Source organism: Syngnathoides biaculeatus, chromosome 15 (assembly GCF_019802595.1).
Source record: "Syngnathoides biaculeatus isolate LvHL_M chromosome 15, ASM1980259v1, whole genome shotgun sequence".
Classification (NCBI taxonomy): domain Eukaryota; kingdom Metazoa; phylum Chordata; class Actinopteri; order Syngnathiformes; family Syngnathidae; genus Syngnathoides; species Syngnathoides biaculeatus.
In genome coordinates, this window is record NC_084654.1 from 20,676,361 (window position 1) to 20,698,028 (window position 21,668).

General features: G+C 41.4%; 2 protein-coding genes across 5 annotated transcripts; both read left to right on the forward strand.

Moving 5' to 3' along the window:
* Positions 1-372: 372 nt before the first annotated feature.
* Positions 373-12,229, forward strand: senp2 (SUMO specific peptidase 2). 3 transcript variants are annotated; one of them, XM_061844771.1, is made up of 17 exons: positions 373-679; positions 1,754-1,815; positions 1,939-2,051; positions 3,565-3,628; positions 3,734-3,815; positions 3,905-4,055; positions 4,128-4,234; positions 5,042-5,118; positions 5,207-5,255; positions 6,427-6,499; positions 6,652-6,801; positions 8,410-8,541; positions 8,874-9,098; positions 9,200-9,279; positions 10,142-10,226; positions 11,189-11,284; positions 11,526-12,229. In XM_061844771.1, exons 1-17 carry the CDS (start codon positions 549-551, stop codon positions 11,586-11,588), a joined length of 1,740 nt encoding a protein of 579 aa, XP_061700755.1. In that variant the 5' UTR covers positions 373-548; the 3' UTR covers positions 11,589-12,229. The 3 variants fall into 3 exon arrangements, 2 of the variants coding, with proteins under 2 accessions (XP_061700755.1, XP_061700754.1); XM_061844770.1 differs by having other exon boundaries at positions 374-679; positions 3,731-3,815; positions 11,526-12,228; XR_009798590.1 differs by lacking the exons at positions 9,200-9,279; positions 11,526-12,229 and having other exon boundaries at positions 3,731-3,815; positions 8,874-9,144; positions 11,189-11,208.
* Positions 12,230-12,353: 124 nt separating this feature from the next.
* On the forward strand, positions 12,354-21,034 carry tra2b (transformer 2 beta homolog). Of its 2 annotated transcripts, XM_061844390.1 has the most exons (9): positions 12,389-12,556; positions 14,090-14,371; positions 14,705-14,844; positions 15,066-15,213; positions 16,744-16,932; positions 19,402-19,517; positions 19,593-19,739; positions 19,807-19,877; positions 20,416-21,034. In XM_061844390.1, the coding sequence occupies exons 4-9, from the start codon at positions 15,181-15,183 to the stop codon at positions 20,424-20,426; spliced, it is 567 nt and encodes a 188-aa protein (XP_061700374.1). In that variant the 5' UTR covers positions 12,389-12,556; positions 14,090-14,371; positions 14,705-14,844; positions 15,066-15,180; the 3' UTR covers positions 20,427-21,034. The 2 variants fall into 2 exon arrangements, with proteins under 2 accessions (XP_061700373.1, XP_061700374.1); XM_061844389.1 differs by lacking the exon at positions 14,090-14,371 and having other exon boundaries at positions 12,354-12,556.
* Positions 21,035-21,668: the final 634 nt, after the last annotated feature.

The following is a 21,668-nucleotide window of genomic DNA, read 5'->3' on the forward strand; positions in this document are numbered from 1 at the left end:
TTAACATTTTTAACTCATAAAGATATTGATAGTTTTTTTTCCCCCCTAATCATAGTATCAAACTACTCCCAACAATCGTCTAACTGCAGCTCTCAATGAATTCGTTTTTACGTGCACGTTTTGTCAGAAAGTGTTTTCCCTTAAAAAAAAATCACTGATTCGTGATTGTTGAGCATTACGTAAATAGGGACGGGATTTCATCCTCAGCCAATCAGCTCGTCCTGACATCATTCTATGTCACGTGATTAGACACGCTCGATTTAGTGTTGTTGACGACCCAGAGTGACGGGCGGGTTGGCAAACTCGTCTCTTGACTGGACATTGACAAACACCGCCCACTCGGTGAAACGACGCGTGACGCACATCGCGACATCCGATGCTAACTGCTACTAGAGCGGTTGATAAGCTAAGATAAGCTAACTCGGCGTCTGACAACTTCTGTCTCGTACATATTTTTGTTTGTTTGTTTGTTTTCTCTTTGGATACAACCCTAAAACGGAGAGGCCGGCGCAGAGGACCCGCTCGACATTTTCTCCTATCTGTCTGGGATGTATGGATGGATATTTGACGGAATCTCGTCGTTGTTTGAGCCCGCCACTGGGCAAGCTAATAACGGGGAGCTGACAAGCGATCTGCGGCGAGAGAGCCACGGCAGACCGGTCAAGAGGAGCTACGAGAGGTTAGCAACTCACCAGTAAACACCAGTTTTTGGCTCTTTTGAAAATACTTAAGCCTTTATTAAATTAGCCTGTTTTCCGTGTTGTTATTAAATCCTAGCTAGGTAGCTCAAATCGATATGGGTTCATGGTATATTATTGATCACTTAAAAATAAGTTATCACAGCAACGATATTCACACAATGTATTCATTAAATTCATTAAAACAAAGTCAACATCGTGTAAGACTTGCTCTGAACTTGAAATAAACCAAATAATAACACTAAAGTAACCATGGAAACAAAAGTTCTAACATGGTTCATGAAGTTATGTGGTAAGTAAATATTGAGTAGTATTAAAAAATGCCTTCATTAATTACAAAGCGAAATAATTAGATTGTATTCCAAGATATATACTGCTATTTAACAATCTATAATTTGGGGAAAATTTTCAACAGTGCTGTATCAAAGATTTATATTCAGTGGATGAAACTCTTTAACCATAAATGTATGGATTATTTACTACATGTAAAAGGCATATTTGGACAATGACTACACAGGGAGATGTTATAATATATATCTTAAGAACAGCCTGTTATTAAGATCGATATCATGTATCACATTCACTTCTGAAAGTTATTTCTATGCATGTAACCTGTAGAACAGGAAAGAGTAATACCGCAGCATGTGATTGGCTATTTTTTTTGGCTATGATTATGGAAAAGTGGCTAAAAAAAAAATGGCTGATGATGATAAAAGGCTAGCCAGGGCCCCGTCAGGGTAAAAAAATGTATGTTAGAATCACTGATAAAATTATTTTTTTTATGTATCCTGCATTGAGAAATCAATTTATGTTGCATTTGTGTGCAGTTTATTTTAAAGTTCCAATCAAAAATGTGCAAAGACACTCCACAGTTAAGCAATACAAAGGTAAAAATCGATTTGAAAATACATGAAACCTTAGGAAACATCAATATAAAAACTAAACTGAGGATTGTGAAATTCTGAACGGGTAAGTTATTCCCTTATGCTGGAGCCATTACGCAATGTGCACATCTCATGTTTATGTGACTTTTTTTCTTTTTCTTTCCCATCCAGCGTTGATGCAGCAGAAGGTGTTGGCCAGTGTGACCAGGTTGCAGCAAAAAGACGAAGGCGAGGTCTGCGCATGCGGGGAAATAAAACAACGACTTGCTATTTATTTGCGCTCTTACTTGTGAAATTGATTAGTCATCACTGTTAATTTTTTTTTGGTTTACTTTTTTTTTTTTTTTTAAATCCAGATGTGGTGATAAATTTTGTCAAGAAGACCGTGGCCGGGGTTGCTAATCTTCTCCGGTTTCGCAAACCCCTGATGTCAAGCCCGAATGAGCACAGAGGCTATACGGAAACACAGGTATTTTATTTGATTTTTTTTTTGCTATTGATGGGATTGTACACTTGGGATTACTATTAATGAGGACATTTAATGACAAACTAAATCATGCATAAAATAATACATACATACAATACATAATCATTTATAAATATATTTTGGAAAGTCAATTGTCATGTTTTTAGAGGCTAGCCGCACTGTATTTGTTTACGTTGTGGATGCCTAACTAGAGCGCGGGGAAATTCTAATGTTGTACAGCAGGGGTGTCAAACTCATTTTCCTCGCGGGCCACATTGTCGTTCTGGTTTCCCTCAAAATATTTCATCATCTCGTCATATTTACATCATCAATTTATGAACTAGTTTTGGAATCAGAAATCAAGGGTAATGTGTTTTTCAACTATTCACAATAAATGCTTATAATATCCCAATTTAACCATTTATGATATTAGACAATTTCAAAATCTGGTACAGATTTTTACAAGAATCATGGAAATTGACACTAGATGTGGCTTCGCGGGCCACATAAAATCATGTGGTGGGCCAGATCTGGCCCCCGGGCCTTGAGTTTGACACCCGTGTTGTATAGTCATTCCCAATCCTGTGCTGCTGCACAGAATTATCCACATTCCTTTAATTTGTCAGAAAATTACTTATATTTTCCTGTCTTCGTTATTTGAATGTTTTTGTTTTACTAGTGTGTAGCGGGAGTTTTCTTATGTAAAGTGAGTTGATAAAAGTCTGGAAACATGTTCCAATGTTACAATCCATCCATTTTTGTAGCCACTTATCCTTACGAGGGTCGCGGGGAGTGCATAATAAGCCTATCCCAGCTGTCAACGGGCAGGAGGCGGGCGAGGTACACCCTGAACTGGTTTCCAGCCAATCGCAGGGCACATCGAGACAAACAGTCGCACTCACAATCACACCTAGGGACAATTTAGAGTGTCCAATTAAATGTTGCATGTTTTTGGAATGTGGGACAAAACTGGAGTGCCCGGAGAAAACCCACGCGGGCACGGGGAGAACATGCAAACTCCACACGGGCCGGTCCGGGATTGAACCTGGGACCTCAGGACTGCGAGGCCAACGATTGACCAGCTGCTCCACCGTTCCGCCCCAATATTACAATACATGTGAGAAATTGGTCCACCCGTGTACCATACAGGATAATAATACATGCAACATTTACCGTTGCACCCCTATTTATCACCAGTTATCACAAAAGCAAGTAAAATAATGGAAAATAACTTTTTTTTTTCGCCAATGACTTGAATAATTGATGGGATACTCGGTAGAGTAATTGATTCTGAAAATATCAAATCAATTTATTTGCGTAGGGATTGAGCACAAAAGAGTCTCAAAGGGCTTGATAGGCACACAGTTGAGAAAGATTGACATCCCCTGATGGACACCCCCCCCCCCCCCAGTCGGAAGAGGGGAAAAAAATTAAAATGTACATAACTGCATTGAGTGAACATGACAATTGGGCAGAAAAAATTAGCTTTCCTAAACAATTTCATGTCTCCATCCAGTCCGACACTCTGGGAATCGATGAGCTGCGCATGCCGTGGCTGACGAGTCCTGACTGGAGAATGGGTTTGTAAAGACAATTACAGTAATGTTTTTTTTTTTTTTTTAAATGCTTTTTATCGTTCATGTGCTCTCTGCTTAATCTCTTTTAATTTGGTTCATTCTCAGCAGATAAAACAGGGATTGGGATGATCGATCGGGCTCCACCCAAGGCCTTCCAGGGCTCTTTGCTCCCTTTAACGAGAAAATTCAGGCAAGTCGCTTATTTCAGGATGGAGACAAAAAGCAAAAAAAAAAAAAATGCATTTTGGAAAAAAACAAACACCCGTCTCGTCCGCACAGTGGTACCGCAGTGTCTTCTGAGAAGAAAACCTCCCTCCAATTGTTGCCTTCACGACCCCCTCTGAACGTGGGACTGCCCAATGGCGACCAGAATAGTTGCAACGGCTTTGGGCACACCCGCTTCTCCAAGCCCAGTCTGACTGTTGAAGAGGTGAGTCACGAGTGGAGTGGGGGGGGGGGGGGGGGGGGTCATTAGAAAGATTTATTCCCCCCTCCCTTGTAGGCTATAAAGCAGAACGACAAGGAGCGCTACAGACGCCTGGTGGAGATGGTGACGGAGAAATACAGCAAAAGCCAACCGCTACCTTTCAGTCAAACTAAACCACAAGCGTGAGTACAATTATACTGGATACTAGCAGGGATGCACGAATACCCATCCATCCATTTTCTTAGCCGCTTATCCTCACAAGGGTCACAGGGAGTGCTGGAGCTGGTTGGTTCCCAAACCGTTATAAGGTTAATGTTGTGTTGCCTCCTATATTTAAAATACAGAATGAGCTTTTTGTGCATTGTATTGTCTGCGCTTTCATCCTGGATCAAGTTGTGCCAAGGTGGAATTTTAAAATTTCCCACCATCTCATCCTGCACTTTCTACTTTGGCTTGAGACCTGACCTTTCCCACTTGGAAAAGAGAAAATCTCGTCCAGTTTAACCACTTTTTCTTCGATTATTCACATACTCCGACAGTCATTGCATCATAAAACGACAGCATTTCTTTTTTTTAACTTTCTCCATTAATATCGAAAGTAAACATAAGCAGCATGTCTAGCTCGTCTTTGCTCTACGTTGCCCAGACTCTGGACTCTGTCATTATAAAACACATTGATGGGCTGCGTAAGTACTGTACCATTTGTGCGCACGTGCACAGTTTAGAAGGGAACATTGACTGATGTCTTTTGGGGGGGGGGGCACGCCGTCCCGCAATTGACCGGTCGACGCATTGAGCACCCCTGCCCTAAAGTATCTCCACACAGCTTTGTAGTATCAAAAACATTTTTAATTTATTTTCCTCGTACAAGTATGGCCACCCAGTTCTGGCATCGATACTGCAATGAGTATCTGCGCATCCCCAAATCATACACAATTATGAGAATGTTCTTTCAGACTGCTAATAAGCTGCAGGTTGTTTTTTTGCAGTGCATTGTTGTCCCACGGCGAGCACACGGTGACAAGGAAACCCTTCGAGTCGGCGCCCAGAAAGATGCCGTACTCCCGTAAAAAAAAAATGTTTTCTTTATGCTACTTGCTCGCTGTATAGAAAGCATTTAAATATGCTAATGAGTCTTGCCTGTGTTGGAACAGCTCACCCCAGCGTGGTGTCGTGGAGAAATGGATCTGTAAATAAGAGCAGGTTGGTGCCACTAAATATGATACGGGGAATTATTACAGCTCAATTTCATAATGTGTTAAGTGAACCAGATTTAAGAATGGCGTGAGCTGTACGTACAGTGAAGAAAATAAGTATTTGAACACTCTGCTATATTGCAACTTCTCCCACTTAGAAATCATGGAGGGGTCTGAAATTGTTATCGTAGGTGCATGTCCACTGGGCGAAAAAGAAAAATCCAGAAATCACAATGTATGATTTTTTTTTTTTTTTAGCGATTTTTATTTGTGTGATACAGCTGCAAATAAGTATTTGAACACCTGAGAAAACCAATGTTAATATTTGGTACAGTTGCCTTTGTTTGCAATTAAAGATGTCAAACGTTTGCTGTAGTTGTTCACCAGGTTTGCACACACTGCAGGAGGGATTTTTCTCTAGAGTTTCTCCAGTTTCTGGGCTGTTGCTGAGAAGAATCTGCTCCCTCCAAAGATTTTCTGTTGGGTTTAGGTCTGGAGACTGGCTAGGCCACGCCAGAACCTTGATATGCTTCTTACGTAGCTACTCCCTGGTTTTCCTGGCTGTGTGCTTCGGGTCATTGTCACGTTGAAAGACCCAGCCAGGACCCATCTTCAATGCTCTGACTGAGGGCAAGAGGCTGTTCCCCAAAATCTCACAATAAATGGCCGCGGTCACCCTCTGCTTAATACAGTGCAGTCGTCCTGTGCCATGTGCAGAAAAACACCCCCAAAGCATGATGCTACCACCCCCATGCTGCACAGTAGGGATGGTGTTCCTTGCGATGGAACTCATCATTCGTCTCACTCCTAACACGATTAGTGGAATTATGACCAAAAATTTCCATTTTGGTCTGATCTGACCACAAAACCTTCTCCCATGACTCCTCTGTAACATCCAAATGGTCATTGGCAAACGTAATATGGGCCTTGACATGTGCATTTTTTTTTCCTTTGTAGATGATCTCTCTCACAGTGGACATGCACCTACGATGAAAATTTCAGACCCCATCTGTGATTTCTAAGTAGGAGAACTTGCAATGTAGCAAGGTGTTCAAATACTTATTTTCTTCACTGTAAATCGCGGTCTGGTTTACACAGTCACGTAGCGGGCTGCCATTTTGAGAATCTCCGGTCCATTGTTGTCATTGTGCGTGTTAATGCATTTTATTTTCTACCAGATGGGGTTCCCTGCCTCTCAGCAACCCTTACACAGGAATGCAAGACGGCAGCCAGCATGTCAACTGCGCAAAGGTTATTTTGCCTTATTTTAGGATGCACTTTCAAAAGTATACGTTTGCCACACTAATTTTTGACGCCACTTTCCCAGAGTTGGAATGCCGACAAAAGTGACATCAACAGTTTAGCGGCTGTAAAATTTGGTACGGCTCTCTCGTGTTGTTTAGAAAACAGTAGCCGAGTTGGACCTCTCCGCAGAAGTCGCCACTCGCCTCAACCTAGTGGACCGAGTGACGACCGCGGTCGGCCCGGCGGGCGCTCACACGCAACCGTCGCACGTACGACACGCTGAAGACGATGTGCCCCGACTCACAAAGGTAAGACGTGGCTTTATAGAAATAGATTGACGCTGTTGGGCAGTGAAGGATATGAAATGAATGGGATGATCCATAAATGAAAAATATCTATGCAGTGCTGACTGCAGATGTGTGCACACAAATTTGTCGCGTGGAAAAATAGTAAATAGATTTTCCAGATTATTTCACACCTGAAATAAAAGATAAAATGCATCATGTCTACTTAAAGGTCCACTGTCGTGAAATGCATGATTTTTTAGTATGCTATTAATGAACAAACGGCAGCCGGTATGGACACATCCGTTTTTTTCACCACAAAGCATGATTTTGGCGTTCATGGCTTTTTGTCACTCCCACCATGAAAATCCTCTCTAGCGATTTGTTTTCAAGGAGAAGCAGGATGTGACGTTAGTAGCAGACGCCCACTCAAGCTGTCTCGTCTTTTTGTACTAGTTTTACCTGCTGGAAGTTAGCTCGTTGCTCCTTCGTGTGAGCCAAAATGCCAGCTCGTTGTATTGCTATATATTGTTCGAACACTCGGGAGGATGGATTCATTCTTCATACTTTTGAAAAAGACCCGGTTTGTCGTGAAAAATGGATTGCACGGTGCAAAGGACGGAAGAGCTTTGTAGGTTCCAAATGACAGGTAGGTGCGTATACAGCTACCCATTAAAATAATAGTTTCGGGAGGGGAACACGACATAATCCTCAGAATGTAACAAAAGATCCGCGCACGTAAGTCAGGGGTGCTAAATGTGTCAATGTACCCGTCGTCCGCCCCAGAAGAGGCACGGATTCAGCCGGGCTGGCTCATACATACTGTCTGGGGGTCTGTTGTTAGTTAGAAGCGATCCACATATCATCTAAATATGGCTCGAAGCAAAACAAAACGAAAGGATAATATTGCCCCGGTCACTTCACTCGATTGTGTCCGCGGCGGACGGCTTCGGCCGGCCTGGCTCATACATACTATCTGGGAGTCTGTTGTTAGTTAAAAGCGATCCGCATATCATCTAAATATGGCTCGAAACAATAGGGTAATATTGCCCCGGTCAGTTCACTCCATTGAGATGCTCTCTTCTTTGAAAAGAGCTTCCGTGTCCCATAGTAGGCGGCACGGCGTGTTTTTCAATGGCAAATGTCCCAATGTGACGTAACCAACAGACGATGCAGGCAATATGGATTGGACGTCGAATAAGACTTCTGCATGGATGACGCGCTCTCCGTTCATATTTATTTTTTCGCATGGACATTGAAGTGAATTATGTTATATATATATTTATCATTACAACATCTATTTTAGAATTTTTTTTTTTTTTTTTTTTTTTTTTGACATGACACTTGACTTTTAAAAACAGAATCAACTTACACAATAGCACGTCTCGAGTCACGGACACAAGGTTACATAAACCCTATTAACCAATTTGATCTAACCTACCACCGGCAGATTTCGTCCTCAATCCTTTTTAGTTTCCTGACATTAAATCGTTGTTGCATATTTCGGACTTTGATTCGGTTACATTTCAAAATCTATAGCAAATTTGTTCATTTCAAATTATGTCCTCTCAGCCGTTTATATTGCCCATACACCAAACCAAATAGGAAACGTATTTGTTTGTGTGCGTTCAGGAGATGGCAGCGGACGTGTTCCGTGCTCTGGCTCAGAGTGACCCCTACTTGGTTTTGAGTGCCGCGTTCAAGCTGCGCATCACACAGAGAGACTTGGCCACGCTTCAGGAAGGTGGCTGGCTCAACGACGAGGTATTTATAGAGGATGTACGCTGTATGCCTTAAGCGAGAAATGTACATACCTTTTTTTTTTTTTTTTTAATATCCTAAAGATTCAGAAAAATCAAGATTCTGTTTTTGGAGGCGCTGCTAAAACAGGATTATTAACATTAGTTTTTCGCACAAAACCAGGTTGCTTTATATACTTTTTTTTTCCCTTTAAGAAAATCAACATCTCAAACCCTGCTTTTTATGTTTACTTATGTCTTTGACATTTACACTTGTTTCATAATCTTTAAAGAGATGAAACTGCAATAAATGAGAATTTGAGATTGCAATTTCCTTGCTGTGCTCCCCGCGTGCAGGTGATCAACTTCTACTTTTGCTTGGTCATGGACCAGTGCTCCGACTGGGCAGGGGGGGCGCGGGTGTACTCGTTCAGCACCTTCTTCTACCCCAAGCTCTGCGGCAGTCCGGGCGGGCGGGCCGGCGGGCACGCCGCGGTCAAGCGCTGGACCAAAGCCGTCGACATCTTCCTGTATGACCTGGTCCTGGTCCCGCTGCACTTGGGCGTCCACTGGGCTTTAGCTGTGAGTCAAGAACGGCACATTAAAACTGTGTGCGCACAGTATACAGGTATAGTATATTTTTATTTTATTTTTTTTTAAATATGGTTTGCGTCTCCTCTCAGGTGATAGACTTGAAAGCAAAAACAGTGAAGTTGTACGACTCCATGGGCAAAAGACATGACGACATTTGCAATCTTCTGCTGTGAGTTGTCTCCCTCTCTGTCTTATTTACCGTAATTACCGGCCGACACAGCGCACCTAGTTATAAGCCTCACAGAGTACGTTTGTAAAGGAAATACCATTTGGTACATACATAAGCCGCAAGTGCCCACATTGAAACCCGCATTCAAACACGAGATATTTAGAAAGAAAGACGGTACACAGAAAGATTTTAACGCTAGCGCGGCGTTAGCACAACGCTAAAGCTAGTGCTAATGCTAGCGCTGTGCTAAAGCTAAAAGGGCCGGTTAAAATAAAACTTACCGGTAAATATCACTGAGTTACGCCAGTAACACAACAGCAACACGCTAGCGCAGCGCTAACAGGGCAGTTAAAAGTCACTTCCTCGGCACATATATTCCACCGGTCTCGTTCTTACATTTTCCGCTCGAGTGCCCCCTTGCGGCTGTTAGAAAAAATGCACAAATTAGCCGCATCACCGTATAATCCACAGGGTTGAAAGCGTGTGAGAAAAATCGCAGCTTGTAGGCTGGAAATTACAGTAGTCTTCTCCATTTATTATCGTTAGCATTTTGCACATTCAATGACAAGCCGTGGTTCACTGCCAAACATAAGCAGCTAAAGAGGTCGCATATTTTAGTAGGCACAGGGCACTTTACAATCGCACTAGAAACCAGCTAACTAAAGAAATTTGCTAAAGAGGAATTATGCAGCAAATATGGAAAAACAATTTCAGGCGAACGGCTTCAAATCAGTCTTGCATAGATTGGAGTCGCGAACCAATTACAAATGACATTTCTCCCAAGTGGAGTCGGCTATTCCATTTCCAATTGCAATTCCAATTCCATCAACCAGTTATTAAAGTTGTATGCTTCTATTTGCAGCCTCTACCTGAGGGAGGAGCACAGAGCTAAGAAAGGCAGAGAGTTGGACAGCACCAAATGGACCGTTGGCTGCATGCGGCCCACAGTAAGTGAGCCTATTGATACCATTTCCTCAAATAAGACGCTATTGTCCAATTATTCACAATGAAACTCTGCCGTAACTGCCTTATTTTCTACACTATAAGGTGCACCGCATTATAAGGCGCACCTTCAATGAATGGACTAGTTTAAAGGTTTTTTCACATCTTAGGCGCACCGCATTATAAGGCGCATAGGATAGACACTACAGTAGAGGCTGGGGTTACGTTATGTGTCCATTAGGTGAAGCTGCACTAAAAGCTCAATATCGATCGGATTATAAGACGCACTGTCGGCTTTTGAGAAAATTAAAGGCTATTAGGTGCGCCTAATAGTGCGGAAAATACGGTACTGTATGCCCTCACGCCCCAGTTAATTGCTGGGTGCGTCGTCTGCTTGAATTACTGTAATTCCCGTCCTACAGCGCGCACCTGGTTATAAGCCTCACCGTGTACATTTGCAAAGGAAATACCATTTGGTACATACATGCGCCGCAGCTGTGCAAAAGCCGTAAGCGCCAACATTGAAACCCACATTAAAACACGAGATATTTACAAAGAAAAACGGTACAGAAAGTTTAACGCTAGCGGTAATGCTAGTGATAACGCTAGCACTAACACTAACAGGGCCGGTTAAAATAAAATTTAGCAGCAAATATCACTGAGACACGGCAGCAACACGCTAGCACAGCGCTAACGCTAGCACAGCACTAACAGGGCCGGTAAAAGTCACTTCCTCGGCACATATATTCCACCGGTCTCATTCTTACCTTTTCCGCTCTAGTGCCCCCTTGCGGCCGCACAAAATGCAAAAATTCACAAATTAGCCGCATCACCGCATAAACTGCAGGGTTGAAAGCATGTGGGGGAAAAAAGTCGGTAATAAAAGCAGCACTTCTGCGCCACTAAATGAGGAAACATTTATACATTTTATTTAACAAATATTCACGTTGTGCCCTTTTCCTTCCAGGAAATTCCCCAGCAAAAAAACGGCAGCGACTGCGGCGTTTTTGTCTGTAAATACGCCCAATACATCGCGAAAGGAAGGCCCCTCAACTTCAGACAGGTACGAGTGGAGCGCACACTACCTGTGGGTAGGTGAGATGGATTGTGTAATGTGAGGGGGAGTGTGTATGCGAGGATTTTACTTGGAGAGAAGGTGAGGTAACATTAGATGCATCACAGATCGTGAAAACCGTTCATGAGACGCAATGCTAAAGTATGGGCAATTTTTTTTTTTTTTTTTTTTTTTTTTTGGTGCGTGTTTATATACAAACATTGAAATCTACATTTTCCTTTCTCTGCAGGGGCACATGCCTCTCTTCCGGAAGTTGATGATTTGGGAAATTTTGCACCAGAAGCTGCTATAGCGAGTTCATTGTGCGACATGGGACACCTGCGAAGGACTTTAAGTGTGAAGGCACACAATATGTTGGCACATTTTTTTTTTTTTTTTTTTTGCCTGATTTAATCTCTGAGTTGTAATTAGAGATGTCATTTTGGAAACACGCAACTAGCGCTGGCATCCTGTTTTTTGTTTTGTTTTTTCTTTTTTTGTTAGGATATTTGTATTGGAAGTACTGCCACAAGTGCCTTTCAATGTTCTCACACTGAAACTGGAGAGATTGACTGCATCCCAAGCTGCGTCAGGTCACTTGTGTTCCGTCGCAGTCGAGACACTAATTTATTCACGCATTATCCGGCAAAAGTTGAAGGTGCATGGTGACGTTATTTATTTATGACATGACTGAATAATTTGTATTTTTGTCTTTTGCTCTGATTAGTAGGCAACTGAGAGATGTCAGCAACGTCTGCATAAAGTATTGACTGCATAGCAAACTACTGTATACAAGTGCATATTTAAGTTCATGGTTTAAAATATGATCCACCCCCCTTAAATAAAGTTTAATATAACCTATGCATACGTTATTTTGTGGGTGTGCACATGAAAGACCGAGTGCCTCGGTGTTCAAAAGAAGAAGGGCTGCATTGCCGCAATGTAAATGTTACTTTATGAAATAAACAACTGCTGTGGTTCTGTCCAGTTGTTTACAATCGGATAAAATGAAGTATTTTATTCTCGCAGTTTTCAGGCGGAAGTATACTTTTATTTCGAAACAACCGGAAGCGGGAAAGGACGCCTTTATTGTTCGGTATCCGGGAGGTTGGTTGAATTCAGATCAAACCAGTTTCGTTTGGCGGTTCCTGGGCCGGGAAGATTGAGTTTTTTTTAAAAAAAAAGAAAATCTAAATCATTCGTTATAGCAGATTTAGATCACTTTAAACAATAGATACCAGTGACGCGAACATGAGCGACACCGAGAAAGAGTTCAAGGAGGTGAGTTTATTTTGACTCCTAACGAAAGGACAGAAACTACGCCAAGCTAACGTTAGCGTGCTAGCGCCAGGGTTAGCGTTGTTTGGTCAACGTGGTTATGGCAACATGTTTTCGCCTGAGTTCTTGGTTAAAAAAAAAACAACTATATTTTTATTGGAGTGATTTTGTGTTTGTGTTCATTAGTTTTACTTTGAATTGTATTTATTATTGTTTTTACGAAGCATGAGGCCTTGAACGAGCTGTCGTCCTAGAGGCTAGGCCCCGACGCTTCGGGCCATGCTTTCATTCAACTTGTGATAACGTTGCTTACTGGAGTGAAACTAGCGTCAGGTTTCAATTATGTCTGTAAATGTAAAAATAAAATAAAACAATGCCGTGTATTACACATATGTCAAAGGAGTAATTAGGGTCACATTGGAAAATATGTAGTACGAGAGTGAAGTGGAATCATTACGAGAAAATGGCGGTCGAAGTGTAGCTTCCAAGCTAGCATGGATATTTCCACATTCGTGTTCGGCGTAATATAGGATGTCTTTAAAGAAATTTTAAACGTATAAAAGCTGTAGAAGTTACGTATGCATTTTTATCAATGCAGCTGAGTATTAAAAAAAATAAAGTACCTCCCACTATTTCTCCAATTATTCCAGAGATTTCTGGATGAGTTTTCTTTTGTGGTGTTTTTTTTTTTTTTTTTAATGAAGTCTGTCTATGAACACCCTGTAAAGTCTCACTGTCTCTCACACTAAATCACCACTTCACTCTAAAAAAAAATATCCACATTATTCATGCAAATTACTTGGTCTGTTTGAAATCATTCCCTCTATATCCTCCTCTGTATAGTAAATCCATCTTTTTGCATCGTATAATTGGGATTAGCTGCAATTTTTAACTACGGTATACCTCATATTTGTTTTGCACACTACACAATGAACTGAAATGTTATGGCCTTAATAGTTCAACACGAATAATTTAATTCCAGCGAGCGCTGGTGATCACGTTACTTTCCTGTAAGTAGTGGTTATTTTTTTTTTTTTTTTTGTCATTGTCATGAAGGAATTTTGCTCAAAATGTATGTCGCACCAAACCGTTTTCCGCAACACTCCCACTCAAAACTTTGTTGCACCTATCTGAGAATGGCAACCCTGAGTGGACATAATACAAGGACCTCACCCGAACCTGTTTTACCCTGCAATAGCTATTTTTAAATACGTCCCATAATACATCTTGGGAAAAAAGTAGTGGACAACCGATGTTCATTATTTTTTTTTCTACCCATTTAACTAGATGAATGAGTTTATGATTCATAATATAAAAGTGCTTCACTTGGGAGTGAGTTTTCAATCCAAACACAGCCTTACTTTATTTTTGTAGTTTTGTTTGCACCTTTCAATGTGGCCTCTATTACTCCTTTGTGCATTTTTTTTTTTTTTTTTCAGTGATCCGGTAATGTTGTTTTCTCTGTGCCTCTTGGTATTTCAATGCAAACAAACCTTCCAACTTGCCTTATCACCCCCTTGTTTGTTCTTTGTCAAGGTTGAGTTTGGAAGAAAGAAAAAACGGTGGAAGACGTTTCAGATGCGAAGTTGTTAATGTTTGAAGCCAAAGCCGTTGATGCATGCTAATGTATTGGGAGCAGGAAGAAAAAAGCGCTCAAGATCCTATCCCTCGACTAGTGTTGTAATGGCAGATGGTAAAATTGGGGAAGAGGAGCAAAAAAGACGTCATAATGTCAAAGAGAAGAAAGAAGAAATGAAGGGTTGTTTTGAAGTAATGAAGTAAAAGAAGTAATGAAGTTATGATCAGAAGTTTGGCCTGGTAGGAGTAATTTCTTAACAGCCTATTATGTTGCTACTCTTTCTTTCTCTAAATCATGCATGTGAAATGTTCTTCTATCTGTAACTCACACTCGCCAGCGCCCCCACAACCTCATATTTATCTCAATCTACTTCTCAGCTAAATAAGTACATTAATGCCAATGTGTTTGATTTATATTTCATTCCCCCAAATATGCTTTATCTTTAAAAAAAAAAAAAAGTCCTCCCAAAAGGGTTTTACAAGCGAGTGGAGACCCAATTCTATATTTTTCTTTTTGGATGGTAATGTGACTTTTTTTTTTTTTAAGTTTAAACTGCTTTTCCGTTTGTCCAGGAGCCACAGCCTGGCTCGGGGAGTTCCTCCCCGCGGCGGTCGGCAAAATCCGTCAGCCGCTCACCGGCGCGTTCCAAGGAGGGTTCCCGCAATTCCAGGTCCAGGTCTCGCTCACGCTCCAGATCCAAGTCCAAATCGAGGTAAGACTGATTCAACCATTCCACAGTTGCAATGTGTAGCGCTACTAATAGAATGTATCACGATGCTTTGTTGTTAAAATAATGCAGCGTCTTTTCAATAAGTATTATTAAATAAGACCCTTTGTTACACAGACAAAACCTTTTAGATGGCTCATGTCAGGAGTTGCAGAAATTTCTTCCCCCACGGTCTTCCGCTTCACTTTGGCACTGTATCTTCTCAGGTCCCGTTCTCACCGGAGCTCCCGCAGGAACTATTCGCGCTCTCGCTCCCGCTCCCGGCGTCGCCGTTCCAGAAGCCGGTCCGGCAGCCGGCGGAGGAGCCACAGTCGCTCCCCTATGTCCAACCGACGTAGGCACATTGGAAACAGGGTAACTAACATACCCTAACTATACTTTTTTTTGTATAAGCAATTAGTTAAAATTCAGCAGATAAAATTTTACTTAAAAAAAAAAAGTAAATTTATTTTGCAATGTATTTGGCCATACAGGTCTTTTTTTTTTTTTTTTTTTCAAACCATTTTAGTTCATGCGAATGTATTTAAGATTCCCATAAATGTGGATTTTAGCTCTATCTAATCAATTGTTTATGTTAAATTGTAATGTGGCCATGCGTTTGCCCATTTGAAACCCATAGAACAGTCTTCCCCCACCTTTGCACCGTGGACCGGTTTTCTCAGGGACAATATTTAGAGGGAAAATTATCTGACACATTTGTAGGTTTAATAAAAGGCAAATAAAGTAAAGAAACAAAAAAGTGTTTTCATTTTCGAAAATTACATATAATGCCATGTTGTTTCATTATGTTTTTAAAATTTTTCTGGGGTTCTGGCGGCGTGAGATCGGCCGGTTGATTTTCGTCTCAATGCAGAGCCAGTTGCTCTGAAGTTAGTAACCCATAAGATTGTTTTTCGAGCTGGTACGGGATCATGTCTACCAAGATTGAAGCGCAAATGGAACGCTCGTTATGTTGCAGAATAAAACGTTTGCACAATGAAAGCACGACGCTCGCCAGTCCAATTCATGGCAGCAACTGAAAAAGAAACAAAGCAAAATGGCATTATATGAAAAAACTGCCAATATATGTTGTACTTTTTGAAAATAAAAACACTTTTTTGGTCCTTTACTTTATTTGCCTTTTATCTAAACTACAAACATGTCAGATCATTTTGCCTGACCCTGTAGATACACACATACACGGATATGCAGTCTTGCCTCGCTTGTGCGTTTCTTCTTCCTCCTCCATCGTTTGTGTACTGTCGGCGCAATGCGGGGGTGGGTGTCGGCTTTGTGTTCGACATGTAGACCAGACAGCAGCTCTGTCGCTCCTCAATGAGAGTAGACTTTTAACTCCGTAAATAGCACTTGAAATTTTTACGTTTTCTCCCAGATGTCGTCACGTATCAATTTTTGGACAAAGAAGGACTTTGATGGAGTTAAGATTCGGCACAATCACTGCTTAGATTAGGATAAGTGGTATAGAAAGTGCGTGCATGGGTTCTTGGTTTCCAAAAGAGGCGTTTAATAGAGCAGATGTCCCGGACTTTCAGTGCCAGTATTGTAAGCCAACCAGGCGGCTTCTATATACAGTAAGCTATTTGCGGTGGGTAGCGGCCTTGGCCTGCTACGAGAGTGCAGTTATTCATGCACTCCAGTGGAGCAAAGAAATAATGTGTGCCAAGTGGCTGGCAACCAGTCCATGGTGTACCCCACCACTTGACCAAAGTCAGCTGGGATAGGATCCTGTTCACCAGCCCGACTGAGGATTGTACGTTCCATGAAAATGCTTCAAACAGAATGGAATGGAAGTAAAATTGAGCAAGGCCTGAGAGTGAAATTATTATTTTTAAGGCAAAGATTAGTGTTGTGCTTATTGTTGAACTTCTCTCCCAACACCAACAGGCCAACCCTGACCCAAACACCTGCCTGGGCGTCTTCGGGCTGAGCCTGTACACCACCGAGCGGGACCTGCGGGAAGTGTTTTCCAAGTATGGCCCCTTGGCAGACGTCAACATAGTGTACGACCAGCAGTCACGGCGCTCCAGGGGATTCGCCTTTGTCTACTTTGAGAACTACGAAGACTCCAAGGAGGCAAGTATCAATTAATATGGACCTTGCAGGTTCTGCTGTACAATGTTCCCCCGGTATCAGATTGTGAGTGTGTCCTGCCACAAATACAGAAACTACGCGGAAAGGTTTGTAATGCCCGAAAATTGTCACAAGATAGATACTTGATTCATCAAGTGAGGGAGGCAGCAATATTGACATATAGCAATGGTACAGTGATGCCTCGGTTCTCTACCGCAATCCGATCCATAAAACGATTCGAGAAGTGATTTCTTTGAAAACCGAATCGATGTTTCCCATTGCAATGAATGGAAAAAGAAATAATGCGTTCCAAGCCTAAAAAATCTGGCTTTTTAAAGCGTTTTTTTTGTTTGTTTTTTTTTTTTTTAAGCTTTTCTTGATGATAAAATGCATAGTAGAAATACCTTTATAGTTCAAATACTTTATATGAAAAAATAATTTAAGAAATATATTTATTTTTTGCTTAAAAGGTATGCTTTAGTAGTAGAGTACGCTATGCTGGGAGTGCATTGCCGTATCTGTAGCGACTCGGCCCCCAACCTTGCAAACTTTTTTTTAATTTATTTACAGAATAACTAAATAAGCAACTTGCCTTCTTTGGAGCCATGAGTGGGGGTTGATACGGTAGTTCTCGAGAATAAGAAAAACAACACTCGCTACCGGGGCAGATCTGTGTACAGAGGGTGCGTTAGACAGTAGAACAAAAGTACGCCTGTTGCGCCGCGCGCGCTTTGTCATTTCCGTTTTTTTTTTTTTTTTTTTTTTTTTTTTTTTTTTTTTTTTTGGGGGGGGGGGGTTCACGGGGTGTTCGAATTGACAACAAAAAGCATCGTGGGTGGGTAAAGTGCTTGCGCCGTGTGCGATGTTATTTCTTTGGGCATTCAAATAGACAATAACAAAACGTGTCGTGGGTGGGTCAGCTGCTTGCGCTGCGCACATTATTTCGGGGGGTTTTCGGCGGCATTCAAGTACTGATTTTCATTCGAAAACTGAAGCAAAAAACGGGCATGTTCGAGAACTGTGGCTATACTGTATTAGAGAAAAGAAAAATCAAAAGAAGCAAATAAAAAAAAAAACTAGAAAAGGGTCGATTAAAAGCAGCTGCACAGTGATCCACACAAGTGAAAGCAACAGGTGTGGGCCACTGCGAAAACAGATGGTGACTGTTAGATGCATGACTGGCGATTGAGCACCCCACTTCTGCCACAAGTAGAAGAACTTTCATGTTAGAAAAGGCGTGTTCAGCAATGGGAAGAAGAACCCTGTATCAGAAAATTATTACCTAAAAAATGTATATTAAAATCAGTATTAGTCTTGCGTACACCTTGTGCTGAAAACATTTTGTGAAAGATCATTTGCATATTTGATTTCCTCTCACATTTGCAGCGTTGCGACACTGGTGACTCAACTTTTGAGCTGCTGAAAAACAAGTGGGAAGTAGAATTTTTTTGACAGTGCTATGAAATGTTGTAAAGGGCCCCCCCAAAGGGAAACTTTTCCCATTGCTACAAATGACCCCTCCGTACAGGGCACTTAACCACGCCTCCTGAAGTGACGTCACGCCACGTGCGCTGACGTAAGACAAACAGTAAAAATGGCAAATACAATACAATACAATCCATGCTTCTGATTTCATTCAAATCAACGATATATTATAGATTCTAAATACAATACATTCATAACTGAGAGAGAAGCCATGCTTCTGATTTCATTCAATCGTTCACACGGAGCTGTGTCATGCTAGCGGAGAACGTCTCATTCATTTATACGAGACGTGTATTAAAAATCAAATTTAGGGCATATCTTCGTGCAAACACAGTCTGGTTAAGCTTCGGCCGCGAGCCAGCAAAAATCAATACGTTTGCGCAGTCCGATCATCGCTAAATATCGCTCAACAAAGAATAAGTGTGTCAATCGTTCACACGGAGCTGTGTCATGCTAGCGGAGAACGTCTCATTCATTTATACGAGACGTGTATTGAAAATCAAATATAGGGCATACCTTTGTGCAAACATATGTGTTCCGGTTGATATTAGATGGATTTAGTTGATGATGCGGTCTTCCACAAAGTTTGATCCATCGAAGGCATTTTTCGTACTGGGGCTTCGGTTTTGGAAAGGGTACGAAACGAACTCCACCAACTAGCCTTTCAGGATACCTGTCGTCACTATTACAAAGTCTGTGACTACACCTCTTAACCATATTTTTTGTCAAATAACCCAAATGGGCGATAAAACGCTAACTAAACCTATACTGGATCATGCAATGTTGTCTGAGAAAATGGCGGGAGCAAAAAGGGCCTTTGGTTTATGCAGATCTCTGGCCTCTGATTGGTCAGTGACGTGGATTGCTCAATATCCACGGAGGGGTCAATTGCTGGTTGGACCCTAGGTGGTGCCAAAGCAACATATATATTAGACACGACCTTGGTGTTGGTTTGGCCGAATCCTTAAAACCACCGTGTCTTTTCAGGCCAAGGAGCACGCCAACGGAATGGAGCTGGACGGGCGCCGAATCCGGGTGGATTTCTCCATTACCAAGCGAGCGCACACCCCCACTCCTGGTATCTACATGGGACGGCCCACGTAGTGAGTTTATCGATGAGCACACTGTTGTTAAAACTTTTTGCTTGATGTTACTCAGCTGTGCTTCATTCTCTTCAGTGGCGGAGGGGGCGGCGGCGGCGGAGGAGGCGGCGGCGGCTCAAGGCGCATGTCGAGGGACTACGACCGAGGCTACGATCGCGGTTACGACCGAGGTTACGATCGGGACTACGATCGCTATGACGACCGGGAGTACCGATCATACAGGTAGATGTTTTGTGTTGTGTTGTCGTATCCAATTGAAGGCTGGTATTAATTTTGATTTGTCAAATAGGCGAAGATCTCCATCGCCGTACTACAGCAGAGGGTACCGTTCTCGATCCAGATCCCGATCCTACTCCCCGCGTAAGTGTGAGACTAACACAGATGAATGTATTTCCTCAAAGACGCTTACCGTGGCTCCTGTGATTGGTATAATTACATAGCACTATTTTTTATTTTATTTTATTTTTTTATGGGGGGTGGACAAAGCTGATGTCTACCGTAATTCCCGGCCTACAGAGCGCACCTGGTTATAAGCCTCACCGAGTACATTTGTAAAGGAAATACTATTTGGTACATACATACGCTGGACCGGTAAAAGTCACTTCCTCGACACATATATTCCACCGGTCTCACTCTTAGCTTTTCCGCTCGAGTGCCCCCTTACGGCAGTTAGAAAAAATGCACAAATTCGCCGCATCACCGCATAAACCGCAGGGTTGAAAGCGTGCGAAAAAAGTCGCAGCTTGTAGGCCGGAAATTACGGTATTTGGGCTGTTGTGTTTTTAATCACTTTAAATGATACAAATGAGACCACTATTTGAGGAAAAGTGATATTAATGTGTGAACTAAATCACCTTTTTAACCCCCAAATTTTTTTTTTTTTTTTTTTTGCCCACAGGTCACTACTGAGCAGTGAGTTGTCCATGTTTTTTTTTTTTTTTTTTTTTAGATGTTACGAGGAGATCACCGTGTAGACACCAAAATGCATGGAAATACGTCAAATTTACTTTACAAATCTGAGAATTCTTGGTCTGAAAAGTTTGTGTAACTGAAAATCTCCCCTGCCATGTTTTTTTTTTGTGGACGCAGAACCAAAAGGGTGACCTTTAGAAGAATGATTTTTTTTTTTTTTTTTTTTTTTTTATATCTGTAACGTATAATTGACTTTGGAGTCTGGATGTTTTTTTTCTATACAAGCGGGTTTGTCTGCTTCTCATGTGGCAAGTTTGAAAGCGGCTATTTTTTCATCGCTCAGTTAATATTCCCTGTTATATGTTCACGTTATTCTTACTGCTACGGTTGCTGTCGTCGCTAAGGATCAAAATCTGGTCACGAGTCGTAGAACATGGCGAACTTCCATTGGGTATTTGCTATGTTCAGGAATAGAAGTACCGACTACAGAAATTTGCTAAAAGTGGCTTGTTTTCCTCCTACAGTTTTAGGCACACACACATGGTCTGTTTTGTATGTAATTTGTCATGTGGATTTTCAAATAAAACTTGAAAGCATTGCCATCACTCTGAATTTTTTTTTTTTTTTGCATATTTCTCCAAAACACTGGCATGTGTTTTGGCATTTGTGACATTTACTGAAATCACATATGTGACAAAAAGATTTATCTCAAATTTGAAAGTATATGTAGTTCACACGCAGATTCGCTCCATAGTAAATGTTTCATAAGGAATTTTGAAAACCTATCTTTTACCAACTCCAATGAAATTTTCATAACATGTAAAATAATTTAATAGGTAAATGTTGAAATTGGCCCTCTGGAAAGTATTACCTATAATAATAGAGTTTCACTCTGAGATGCAATGTGGAATACAATGAACTACAGTCTTCAATTTTAAGATTCAACGTATGCTCACAACTCTTACCAAATACATTTTTATAGGGGTTTTAAGTGCATAGTTTAAATACTTTTAGATATATTGTCTCTAAATGCATCCGTACAGGTTCAGTGACAAATCTAGCGGTATTTGTCGCGTTGTGATGACTTAACACTAACGTGTCAAACCGACCAATTGCAGCGTACGCTTGTCAAATTCTCTACCGATAATTATCACTCGAGTAGATTTTGTTGGTTTAAATGCTTTTCAAGCGAGGAATAACATTCGATTTAATTGAAGTGCTTTTTAAAAAATATTCCTT

What these genes read in the sequence shown, in the direction of transcription:
- senp2 (XM_061844770.1), top strand. Translation starts at nt 549, where the DNA reads ATGTATGGATGGATATTTGACGGAATCTCGTCGTTGTTTGAGCCCGCC. An exon ending in AGCAAAAAGACGAAGGCGAG is followed by an intron (nt 1,816 to 1,938) that starts GTCTGCGCATGC and finishes TTTTAAATCCAG; the next exon opens with ATGTGGTGATAAATTTTGTC. An exon ending in GCGTCCACTGGGCTTTAGCT is followed by an intron (nt 9,099 to 9,199) that starts GTGAGTCAAGAA and finishes GTCTCCTCTCAG; the next exon opens with GTGATAGACTTGAAAGCAAA.
- tra2b (XM_061844389.1), top strand. Translation starts at nt 12,527, where the DNA reads ATGAGCGACACCGAGAAAGAGTTCAAGGAG. An exon ending in AGATCCAAGTCCAAATCGAG is followed by an intron (nt 14,845 to 15,065) that starts GTAAGACTGATT and finishes GTATCTTCTCAG; the next exon opens with GTCCCGTTCTCACCGGAGCT. An exon ending in TACATGGGACGGCCCACGTA is followed by an intron (nt 19,518 to 19,592) that starts GTGAGTTTATCG and finishes CATTCTCTTCAG; the next exon opens with TGGCGGAGGGGGCGGCGGCG.